The sequence below is a fragment of the Lontra canadensis genome, unplaced genomic scaffold, assembly GCF_010015895.1.
Source record: "Lontra canadensis isolate GAN:19392208 unplaced genomic scaffold, GSC_riverotter_1.0 scaffold28, whole genome shotgun sequence".
NCBI classification, from domain to species: Eukaryota; Metazoa; Chordata; class Mammalia; order Carnivora; family Mustelidae; genus Lontra; species Lontra canadensis.
The window spans coordinates 16,650,474-16,663,667 of NW_022631022.1; the positions used below are offsets into that span (position 1 = coordinate 16,650,474).

General features: G+C 37.1%; 1 protein-coding gene across 12 annotated transcripts in view; it reads right to left on the reverse strand.

Moving 5' to 3' along the window:
- Positions 1–13,194, reverse strand: part of MYO9A (myosin IXA) — a 305,854-nt gene that overhangs the window by 232,431 nt on the left and 60,229 nt on the right. For all 12 annotated transcript variants that reach the window (XM_032864954.1, XM_032864953.1, XM_032864959.1 and 9 more), the window contains exon 2: positions 723–1,633. In XM_032864954.1, coding sequence (XP_032720845.1) covers positions 723–1,562 — 840 coding nt within the window. In that variant the 5' untranslated portion in view covers positions 1,563–1,633. The remainder of the gene's footprint in view (positions 1–722; positions 1,634–13,194) is intronic.

Sequence of the window (13,194 nt, forward strand, 5' to 3'; positions counted from 1 at the left end):
GGCTCAGTTGGGTAAGCATCTGACTTCAGCTCAGGTCATGATCTCGGGGTCCTGGTATTGAGCCCCACTTCAGGCTCCCCGCTCAGTGGGGAGTCTGCTTGCCCCTCTCCCTCTGCCTCTCCTCCCATTCACACATGCACTCTCTCTCTCCTATAAAATCTTTTTTAAAAATGTAGTATTACCTTTTCCTTTCATCTCTAAAACAAAAATGGTATTTCTTTCCTTTCTACCTTTGGTAATATTACATCTAAAACATTATAGAACTAAATTTTTTCCCATATTCTTTACATTTTCAAACTGAACCCTTAGAATTCGATATTAGGCACAGATGTTAAAGTTACAAGGATACAAATATACTGATAAGAATATTTTTCCCAACCACCTAATTCCACAACCCAGTTACAGACAGAAGTCCTGCCCCTGCTATTTCCCTTTACAGGAGGATACCTATGACTCAAATCATCTCCTTCTTCATCACTATGACCCAAAAACACCTTTGAAAACAATACTGCCACTGTCACACCCTTTAAACTTCCACACTGCCTTTTTTGCTTTCCATCTCCCATTTTTCCTTGGTAACTAAAAATTCTATCTATACTTCTAGTTTCATTTTTTCATATCTACCAAATTTTTATTTACTTTTGAAAGATAAACATGTCAGAGTATATCAGTTTATATCTTATAAACATGTAAGAGTAAGAAAAGTATTTCTACACACTTACCTCAAGCACTGGTCCAGCTCCAAGAATAATTTGTTCCACTCCACTGGCAAATCCCTTCTGACTGAGAGCAGTAAGGTGGTGAATAAGAAAGTTTGTGCTTTGAGTCTTCCCAGAACCACTCTCTCCTGAAATCACGATGCACTGATTTTTTTTGCGCTGAAGCATGGCATGATAAGCTACATCAGCCACAGCATAAATATGGGGCTCCAGTTTTCCCAATTGGTGGTTATCATACATTTTGACATATTTGGGATTATAAATAGGAAGAAACTTGAATGGGTTAATAACTATTAGAATACTGCCAACATAGGTGTAAATTTTTTCATGCTTAAAGCGATTTCTTAGGTTTTCTAAAAGAGTTTTCTCATTCAAATCAGGTAAGCTACATAAATCATCAAAGTCTTTCTGTTGAGGCTGAGGAAGAAAACCCCGTTCCATCATCCTGCGGCGTTCTTCTGTCACCCGTAGCCATGACTGCAGACTACCATAATGGATTGATCCATCAAGGTTTTTTTCTCTCAGAAGAAAGCGATAGTCCTCTCCACTCAGGCGATTTTCCAGAGCCATCCGAGGCCACAACATCATTCGCTGAACTGGACAGTCTGTTGGATTGAGTATCCATTCTTCTCCACCAAATTCCTTTACTTCTGCAAGAACGTAACATTTTGTTTTGTCAAGATGAAGTCTGTTTATAAGAGAGTCAATCACCTCGGCAGCTGTGGAGTTTTTTCTGGCAGGAATTGGACAGTAGATAGTCCCTTCTGAAATTGTCCCAGGATATATACGTAATGTATGTTCATTATCCTCAAAGCGTCGTCTTCCTCCATCATTTATATTCATATTGGACTCTGTCCCATCAGCATGGATAGTATGTGTTCAAGACCGTGCAAACCATTTTCGTGGCAAAAGAACTGGAACATAAAAAGTGTGAAACATTTAGAAATCATATTACACAATCTTCACTTTCTGATGCTCAGAAAAGGCTTAAATCATTTCATTACATCATTTAGAACATAAAACCCTAACTCTTAGTCTAGAAACAGTCTTGAAAACAGTCTCATCAAGACCACATAATATTACATTTTATCATCCAAATCTGGACACTTCCTAAAATAGCAACTTGCCAAAGATTTTTTTTTCCAAGTTTTATTATACTAGTAATTTAAAATTCAGAGTACCAATAAAAAATTATTTTATCCTCTACTATCTCAAATGTTTCTAGAGTACCTGAGATTGGAGTCAAGTTCTTTCTTTATATTTGAAGGAACCTCAACAAAGCTGAATTAAAATGGGCAGAAAAATCAGGCAAATATAATCACTCTGCACCCAAAGTTCTTACGGATAAAGCAAAACCAAGAAAGAATGCCACCAATGAAGCCAAATTTTTGTGAAATTAAAACAGTAAGAAGATGAAATTAACAACACAGGAAACAACAGGTGTTGACAAGGATGCAGAGAAAGAGGAACTCTATTACACTATTGGTGGGAATGAAAACTGGAGCAGCCACTCTGGAAAAAACAGTATGGAAGTTTCTCAAAAAGTCAAACGGGGAGCCTGCTTCCCCCTCTCTCTCTGCCTGCCTTTCTGCCTATTTGTGATCTCTCTGTCAAATAAATAAATAAAACCTTTTAAAAATTAAAAAAAAAAAATAGAACTACCCTATGATCCAGCACTACTAGATATTTACCCAAGGATACAAAAATACTAATCAAAGGGATACATGCACCCCAATATTTACAGCAGCATTATCAACAAAAGTCAAATTATGTAAAGAGCCCAAATATCCACCAACTGATGAATGGATAAAAAAAGTGGACATTTATATATATATATATATAATATATATAATATATATAATATATATATATATAATCGAATATTACTCGGCCATAAAAAAGAATGAAATCTTGGGGCACCTGGGTGGCTCAATAGGTTAAGTGTCCAACTCCTGATTTTGGCTCTGGTCATGATCCCAGGATCCTGAGATCGAGCCCCAAATCTGGCTCCCTGCTCAGCATGAAGTCTACTTAAGATTCTCTCTATGTCTCTCTGCTCCTCCCCCCACTCATGCATGCTCTCTAAAATAAATAAATCTTTAAGGAAAAAAAAGAAATGAAATCTTGCCATTTACAACAACATGGACAGAGTTAGAAAGTAATTTTTTTAAAAGATTTTTTAATTTGTTTGACACAAGAGAGAGACAGCAAGAGAAGGAACACAAGCAGGGGGAGTGGGAGAAGGAGAAGCAGGCTTCCCACTAAGCAGGGACCTGGATGCAGGGCTTGATCCCCGGACCCTGGGATCATGACCTGAGCCAAAGGCAGATGCTTAACAACTGAGCCACGGAGGCACCCCAGAGCCAGGAGTATTATGCTAAGTGAGAGAAGCTAGTCAGAGAAAAACAAATACCATGATTTCACTCATGTGGAATTTAAGAAACTGAAAACAAATGAACATGGAGGCGGGAGAGGCAAACCAAGAAATATACTCTTAACTGTAGAGAACAAAATGATGGTTACCAGAAAGGGGGGGGGGGTTATGCAGTTGATAGGAATTAAGGAGCACACTTGTGATGAACACTGGGTGTGGTATATAAGTGTTGAATCACTAAAATCTACACCTGAAACAAATGTTGCACTGTATGTTAACTAACTTTAGTTTTAAATAAAAACTTAAAAAAATAAGAAGATCAAATAAACAGAAAAACTAAACTAGATAAAATTATAACACCCTAATATGAGGAAGTTGAGAGGCAACATAGGGGATTTGGAGGGTAGGAAAAGAATAAATGAAACAAGATGGGATCGGGAGGGAGACAAACCATAAGAGACTCTTAATCTCACAAAACAAACTGAGGGTTGCTGGGAGGAGGGGGGGTCGGGAGAATGGGGTGGGGTTATGGACATTGGGGAGGGTATGTGCTATGGTCAGTGCTGTGCAGTGTGTAAACCTGGCGATTCACAGATCTGCACTCCTGGGGCTAATAATATATGTTAATTAAAAAATTAAAAAGTTTAAAAATATATATAAATGGCCAATAAACAGATGAAAAAACTATTAAAAAATTATAACTAAGAGAATAGTAAGAGAAACCTATTATGGATAATATTTTCAAGGACTTTTGGGCTCTGACTCTCCACCACCCCTAAGTGGTGAAGTAAGGCAGTCAACAATAAGATCCTGCCACTGGCTTGCCAAACAAAGCTGATAAAATTATACAACAAAATACTACTATAAATTTTATTCAACCTTCCCTTTTCTTCAAGGCTAATTTTTTATCTGACCGTATTTCATTCCTTACAAATATTCTGCATATTCTTCCAATCTTCTCAAACCCCACATATGTAACAACCTGAGAATGATTTCAACTTTGATAACTCGCTGAGAAAATAGTGCCTTTTCCAATTCAAAATGTATTTCTATTTGCATCTCATCTCTCCTTTCCTATTCCAGTTTACATAAGAAATATATTCCACATCTTTTCAGGGCTAATAAAACCTATTTCTTATCATCTCCATCAGTAACTTGCCCCAACAAAAAAACCATCCTCATGTGTTATCACTCTTTCCCTTTTTAATTTATTTCACCCTTTGACATATAAAGATGCCATGTTATTTTCTAAAAGTAACTTCAAGTTACTTCTCTCTCATATTACTGCATCTTACTGCATCCACAAATGAAGAAACTTTGTTTACCTTTTTCCTAGATGATCTTTCAAACACAGAATATTACAGAATATATAAAAAGCAGTCACACACATGAAAAAATGCTCAACATCACTTGACATCAAGGAAATACAAATCAAAACCACAATGAGATACCATCTCACACCAATCACAATCAGAATGACTAAAATTAACACTCAGGAAAAAATGTTGGCGAGCATGCGGAGAAAAGAGAGGCCTCCTACACTACTGGTGGGAATGCAAACTGGTATAGCCACTCTGGAAAACAGTATGGAGGTTCCTCAAGAAGTTAAAAATAGAGCTACTCTACAATCCAGCAATTGCACTACTAGGTATTTATCCAAAGTATACAAATATAGCGATTTGAAGGGGCACATGCACCCCAATGTTTATAGCAGCAATGTCCACTATAGCTAAAATATGGAAGGGCCCCGATATCCATCAACAGATGAATAAAGGAGATGCGTTATCTTCCAATGTGGTGTATACACACACACACACACGCGCGCGCGCGCGCGCACACACGGTCTTGGGATGGGGCTAAGTCAGGCTCCCTGCTCAGTGGGGAGTCTACTTGACCTTCTCCCCCAACCCCTCCTCCTGCTCATGACCTCTCTCTCAAATAAATTAAATCTTCTTTTTAAGATTTTATTTACTTATTTGACAGAAAGAGAGCGAGCACAAGCAGGAGGAGTGGCCTGCAGGAGGCAGGCTTACCACTGAACAAGGAGCCCAATGTGGGACTTGAGTCCCAGGACTTGGAGATCATGATCTGAGCTAAAGGCGGCCACTTAACCAAGTGAACCACCCAGGCATCCCTCAAATAAATAAAATCTTAAAAAAAAAAAAAAAAAAAGAGAGAGAGACTGAAACCTTACCATGGAACTAGAGGGCATTATGCTATGTGAAATAAGATGGAGAAAGACAAATACCATATGATTTCACTCATATGTAGAATTTTAAGAAACAAAAGAGATAAAAAAGGGACAGGGAAAGAAAAATAAGATGAAAACTGAGAGAGAGGCAAACCATAGGAGATGCTAACTCTGGGAAACAAACTGAGGTTTGCTGGAGGGGAGGTGGGTAGAAGGGATGGAGTAATTGGGTGATGAGCATTAAGGAGGGCACTTGATGTAATAAGCACTGGGTGTTCTAGGCAACTAATGAAACACTAAATTCTACCTCTGAAACTAATTTTTTTTAAAAAGCAGTCATCTATCCACCACCCAATTCAACAAGTTTGAAAACTGCTGTTATTACTCCAGATCAGTTTATAAACAAAGTACCAGAGATATAGTTAAGAGATTACCACTATCCTGAGCTTGATATTATTCCCAAACACATTTCTGTATTTTTACTACATATGTGGATCTCCACAAATTATAGACAATACTGTTTCACTTTTTTAAGTTTAAAAAAAAGGTGTCATATCATACTTACTAGTCTGCATCTCACATTGTCTTTTGTTTATAAATGCTGATGCACATAAAAGTTCACTAAGTGCCAAATAATATGCCATTGTATGTAGGTTCCTTAATTGTAACAAAGGTACCACAGAGTGGGGGTGATGGGATGTTGATAATGGAGGAGGCTACGCCTATGTGGGGACAGGCAGAAGGTCTGGATCTTCTGTTCAAATTTGCTGTGACCCTAACCTAAAACTGCTTTAAAAAATTAAGTTTTGTTTTAATACCACTGTATGACCATACCACAATTTATCAATCTACTGTCCTTCCAGCAAACACTTAGAATGTTCCCAGTATTACACATTAAAACAATCCTGCAGTTTTCATATGTCTCTTCCCAAGCCTTCGTTGGGCTTTATACCTAAGAGTGAAATTGTCAATATTAACAAAATACTCTCCAAAATAGTTGTACTGACTATGTGACAGCCAGCATAGAAAGTGCTCATGTTTCTCTGCCTCCTTACCAATAAAAGTTGGTATCGTCAAACTTTAGTTTCTGCCAGCTTAAGTGCCAAAAGGTATCTCATTACTTTAATTTGCATTTCCCTGATTACTAGTGTGCAAGTGCAACAATTATCCTATCATTTGTCATTTGCACTATGTCACTTATTCATTTCTGGGCTTTTTTATTTTTTTAAGATTTTATTTATTAATTTGACACAGACAGATCACAACTAGGCAGAGAGAGAGGGGGAAGCAGGCTCCCCACTGAGAAAAGAGCCCTATGCGGGGCTCAATCCCAGGACCCTGAGATCATGACCCAAGCCAAAGGCAGAGGCTTAACCCACTGAGCCACCCAGACGCCCCTTCATTTCTGGTTTTTGAGTTACCTTTTCTTTATCAGTTTGAATGAGTTTTTCATATACCCTGGATATTAATCAGTTTTCAGTTAAATGCATGACAAATATCTCCTACTGATCAGTGCCTTAGCTTTCTATTTTGTTTACAATACCTTTTGTTGCAGGGAACTTTTTATTTTTAACAAATTTATCAATCCTTTACACGTTATGATTTCTTTTTTAGTAAATTATAGTAACAGTAACTACAGTTAGCTCTATGTATCTATTTGTACTAGTCATTTTTCTAAGCATTTCACATGTTTAATTTCTTGTAATTCCTCTCTGAGGGCTGTTTTGTTGTTGTTCTGAGAGAGCACGTGCACGCAAGAGAGAGAGCACAAGTGAGTGGGGTGGGAGGCAGAGAGAGAGAGAGAGAATTCCAAGAAAGTTCCATGCCCAGTGCAGAGCCCAACCAGGGGACTTGATTCCACAACCCCAAGATCATGACCTGAGTCGAAATCAAGAGTTGGACACCTAACCAACTAAGCCACCCCTCCTCTGAGGGTTCTTTTTTTTTTTTAAATCATCATCATCATCCTCAATTACAAATGAAAAAACATAGAAAGATCACATAATTTGCCCGAAGTCATAACCAAAATGTGAAAGAGTTGAGATCTAAAGCAGGCAGTCTGGATCCAATGCCCACATAGCATTATCTCTTGGTATAGTTGTTAAAAATCCCTCTTCATCCTGAGGACATAAAGTTATCTGCCTGTTATTTTCTTCTAATAGGCCTAAATTGTTCTTTTCTCATGTACATATTTAATCCATATAGAATTTATTTTCATAGGGCTCTTAACTGTTTTCATGCCAATTCAGATTAACAATTTTATCAGCACCACAATCAAGAGTCCAATCTTTCCCCTCTGATTTATAATGCCACCTTCGTCACCGTGGCAAATTCCATACAAATATCTATGTGTTCTGGGTTCCCTGTTCTCTTTTACTACTCTATTCGCCCATCCCTGAACCTATCTTAATTACTATAGCTCCATAAGTTTTTTTTTAAGGTTTTATTTATTTATTTGAGAGAGGGAGAGTGAGAGAGAACATGAGCAGAGCAGAGGAAGAGGGAGAAGCAGACTCCCCACTGAGCAGGGAGCCCCGAGCAGGGCTCAATCCCAGGACCCCAGGACCATGACCCAAGCCAAAGGCAGCTGCTTAACGGACTGAGCTACACAGGCACCCCATAATAAATTCTGATATCTGGAGGGCATATCACTTCAACTTGTTCTTCTTTAATGTTACTTTGAATTTTTACCATAAGAATTTAAAATCAGCACATCCAATACCATGAAAAAACCTTCTGACATTTTGATAGACACTACACTAATTTCATAGGTTGATACTGGAAAACAGACATCCTACTGACCTCCCATTTATCAACATAATGCTGTTGTTTTAAATTACACTAGCTTTCACTTATAAAGTTTCTGTCATTTTCATACCTACCTGATCTTTTTTCTACCTTAAATGCCATATCTGTTTTAATTTAAGGGATATTACTCATCTCCTTAAAACTACTAAATATAAAATTTGGTATTTTCAGATTAGTATTTTAATGTCATCCAGAGCAAGCTGCTCTTCAGATTTTATTTCATATCTTCAGCATTAGATGGCTTAATTTGTTTTAAAATATGGATTTACAGGTGTACTTTCTGGAAAATGGAAATTTTGTTTTTCAAACATTTACTGAGAACCTAGTATTTACTTTTTTTTAACATAACCACAATACCATTAATCACACCTTTAAAAATTAACAATTTTTAGTATTACTGGTCAGGATTCAATATCTCCAGTTATCTCATAGAATTTTTCATACAGTTGGTCTGCTCAAATCACAAGATCTGTCCTGCACTAACATTAAGAATATGCTCTGAAATGGCAGGTTCCTAGCTGAAAAGCTATTTTTGTTCCTCTGAATCCCTAGGTATAAGAGGATAGCAGGGGTCACCAGCAAAGCTACTACTTACACCCAAGCAGGATAGGCCCTGCATTATTCCAGTAGATACATTACATAATTATAGTCTGATTTCTAAAGATGTACAATAGGGCAGGCCCTAGAACTAAATTCAGAAGTATCTTTTTTAACAGAAGAGCCCTATCCATCCTGGCCCATGGTTTCCAACAATGAGCCCAATTCCAACAACACCTCCCCATTACGTCAAAGAAACCCAAACCTCAGCTGCTTTACCTTCAGGGTCCCAGACACAGCTGTACTAACTACTTTGTGTTCTACTGCTTTTCTGAAACATAGAAAAGCTTATCGTTTTTGCACCCCATTTATGTCAATTTGGTTTTCTCTTTTTACATTATCAGTCATTGCTTTGTGTTTGGGAAAGGGGTTGCCTCAAGATATCACAAATAATCTTGACGGCAAACCATTAGTGTTTATTAAAGTCATCTGGGCAATGTTTTAAAAATACACATTTCTAAGTCCAATAATGGTTCTGAGGTTGGGAAATCTATGCAGTTCTGTTGCTGCTTGTCCAAAAAATAGTATTTGAGAATCAACGGTTTATCTTTCCACTTTTCACTCCTTTACCACTCTTCCCACACAGCAAGCTCTGCCAATAGTCTCTGAAAATGTCACCCATTACCATAAAGTTGCCAAATCCAAAGGCCTCTTCTGAATCCTGATCTTACACGCCACACTATAGCATTTGACCTAGAAAGCCACCTTATCATTCTTGAAACTGCCCTCACATGACAATTATTTTTATTGTAATCTTCCTGATAGGCTCACTGCTTTTCTGACTCACTCTCAGAGCTCCTTTTCCACACCTCACTTTCAAACCAAAAAAAAAAAAAAAAAAAAAACCTCCCAGTTTCTGGTCTCAACCCAGTGCTCTTCTACATGGATGACTTTACCTAATCCTCTATCTGTAATTTATATCATTACCTGTTATCTGTGGAAGCTTCTGCACTACCTGACAGAAACCACATGGCGCACAAAGCCAAAAATGTTTACTAGATTGCCCTTAAAAGAAAAGGTTGGGGCGCCTGGGTGGCTCAGTGGGTTAAGCCTCTGCCTTCAGCTCGGGTCATGATGTCAGGGTCCTGGGATCAAGTCCCACATCGGGTTCTCTGCTCAGCAGGGAGCCTGCTTCCTCCTCTCTCTCTGCCTGCCTCTCTGCCTACTTGTGATCTATCTGTCAAATAAATAATAAAATCTTTATTTAAAAAAAAAGGTTGCTGACCCCTATTCTAGGGTAACCACTAAAAAAAAATGGAAGAAAGTGTAACTCTGCAATTAATAGTGTGAAAAAGATGGAATGATTAAAAAATAATCAATTCAAAAGAAGGCAAGAAAGGAGGGGGAGTCCTAGAGAGAGAACAGATGGAACAAATGGACAGCATACATCAGTAACTATATTAAATGTAAATGATCCAGTTGAAAGACAAAGATTGCCAACAGATTTTTAAAATCCCACTATATGCTGTATTCAACAGACACATATCTATAAATTGAGGATACAAGATCTGAAAGTATAAAAAAAAATTATGTATACCATGTAAATGCTAGACAAAAAAAAAAGTTGGTATAAACAAAATCACAAAAGTTGGTATAAACAAAACTAAAAAATAAAGTTGAATTAAATATCTTAAATATCTCTTAGGTGCCTTTTAACCCTTTAATACTGTAATTCTAGGTTTACACCTGAGACAAAAGTCTCTAGATATTATTGGTGACTCTCAAAAGTAGGAAGTAAGAGGTTAAGGAAAGAGTGGCATAAGATAGATTCACAAGAGAACTAGTGGACATATGGTCAAATCTGCTATGAAGAAAAAAAAAAGGAGAAGTATGAGTGAGAGGCACCTGGGTGGTTCAGTCAGTTAAGTGTCTTACTCTTGATTTTGGCTCAGGTCATGATCTCAGGGTCATGAGATCAAGGCCTGCATCAGGCTCCAACCAAGTTCAGCAGAGTCTGCATGTCCCTTCCTGGAGCTCTGTTCTTACCCCTACTTGCTCTCCCTCTCTTTTTCCCTCCTCCCTCTCTCTTTCTCAAATAAATAAAATCTTCAAAAAAAAAAAAAAAGTATGAGTGAATCATTTATTAGTTAGAGGGCTTGGGAGCATGTCTTTATAGCTATTAATAGAATATAAATACAAATATTTACAATAGCTATAAATTTTTAAGTAGAAAAGCAGACGTTGAAAACTAAAGAAAATAGAAAGTCTATCTGATGAGCAAATGTTCTTTGGTAAGCAAGACTAAATGAGATTTAGGTCAAAGGTGGATAGGTGCCTCTCTCAGAAAGTAAAAAACACTATTTCTATCTCTTCAAGAATTTAAAAAAAAAAAAAAAGGTTGAGAAACAGATTTCAGGTAAGATGTAACAAAAGTGTACCTTAGCTGATCTCCATCACTAGATAGTATACAGAAGCCCAATTTTACCTACAGTAGGTCAATGCTAAGTAAAAGTCAAATTGGGTGCTCAGAGAAAATACATTTTGTAGTATTTCAACTAAAGAAAAGGTGTGGAAGAAATTATAACACATGATAACACAGGTACATGGACAGCTAACCAGTTTAGCCTGGCCCTTTTTTCTAGTGAAAGTACAATACTGAGTTTGCCTTTGAAGAACTACCTCCCTTGTCATCTGACACAGTTAGTGGGGAAGGGCAGTATTAGTTGTGACCCAGGCCCAGCTCATCAGTTTATTCCATTTCCCCTGGCAACAGCAGTTGCTCACTGAAATTCCATCCTGGCCTTTTTCTTCAACTATTAGGAACGAAGCATTTTCTTTTCTACTGGGCTGGTTACCTGGAAAGATGTAAATCTAGAACCTTTCACAACCATCTTTCCTGAATGCAAAGAAGCCTCTGTGCAGTAAAAGAAAATGAACGAATACATAGAGCAGAGCCTCATTAACACTGCTTGGGCTCCCCAATCTAGCTGTGCCTCAAATAAACTCCACCACTAAACTTCCTTGTTAAGTGTGACAATCAATTCTTTATATCCTGAGCGACTCTGAGTTGGGTTTCTGTTCTCTCCAATCAAAGGAACCCACTACAATAGGTAGCATTTCAGTGCAATACCCTTTGACAATACAGTTATCCCCTGTTATTCAAATTCTTGATATCTAAAAATTTCACAGTCTAAACTCAGGAATCAAACATACTTAAACTTTCAGATACTTTCTAAACAATCATGCTATTTGCTTTCCAAACTTGGGGAACCAAAGAGATTCAAAAAGAGCAGAACCCTCAACAACCAATTTCACTATCCAAACTGAAGACTGGATAAACAGATTTGGAATGTGAAGGATACTTGTATTGCCAGGCATGCAGAAATATGGTAAGGGATGTACAATATATTGTCAAATGAAAAAACTTAAAATAGGGCCACTGGGAGGCCCAGTCGGCGGAGCATCTGGAGCATCGGGCTCCCTGCTCACTGAGGAGTCCGCTTCTCCCTTTTCCTCTGTTTCTCCCCCTGCTTGTGCTGTCTGTCAAATAAATAAAATCTTTAAAAAAAAAAAAAAGAAAAGAAAAAAACTTAAAATACAAAATTTATACAAAAGCATACATACGTAAAAAGGACAAAAATATTTTGTTTAATCTTCAAAATTTCCATTTATAGTTTTCATCAAAAATAATTTTGATGTGCATTACCTCATTTGAGCTGAATAGGAAATCTGAGACAGGGAACAAACTAATACCTTTCAAATTAGCAAATTAAGGCTAACAGCAAAAGAAGTCTATGAAAATTTACCTTATGATAAAGATGGCATCCAGCAGATAAAAAGATTATGGATAAATGGCTGATTGGGAGAATAAAATAATTTAAACAATCCATATAAAGAATTAAGTCCCTAACTGGCACTTATATAGCAATTACACATTGCTATATCTGTTATAAAGAAAATTAATACTTTTTTTCCCTATCCCAAAGTAGTTATTTCAAAAGTATATGCTAACGGAGGGAAACAATGCGGTGAGACAGTTGCTATGGTTGGTGGGGTGTGGTTCAGAATAGGCCAGCTTATGCTGTTATTCACTGGCCTGAGTTAGAAGAGACTAATTATAGAGGGCAACTGTGGTGAAGAAAGAAAACAGAGTTAGGGAATACAGAGCTTACTTTAAATTAGAAGTTCAGTTAAAAAGATTAAAAAAAAAAACCCTAAAGATTTTTTAATGCCATATTTTACATCTGTGTGCTAATCAAATTTAATTTTCAAAAAATGTTTATGATTGCTTTTACTTCTTTACCAAGTTATCAAGGCAACTTCCAAGAAGAAAAAAAGAAGTATCCTTTCTCTTTACACTCACTTTATCATAGGGATCTACTGATGAACGTTAGTAAGATCATATATTATTCAGTAATATATTCAGTAACAAGAGAGTAAAAGAACAAAAGGCAAATTCATGTCTAAAACATAAAAATCTAGTTTCATGGTAGAGAAAATAATTCAAAACAAAAATCTCACCAGAACATATGAAAGGAAAACATTCTACTATCAAGGCAGGGTCC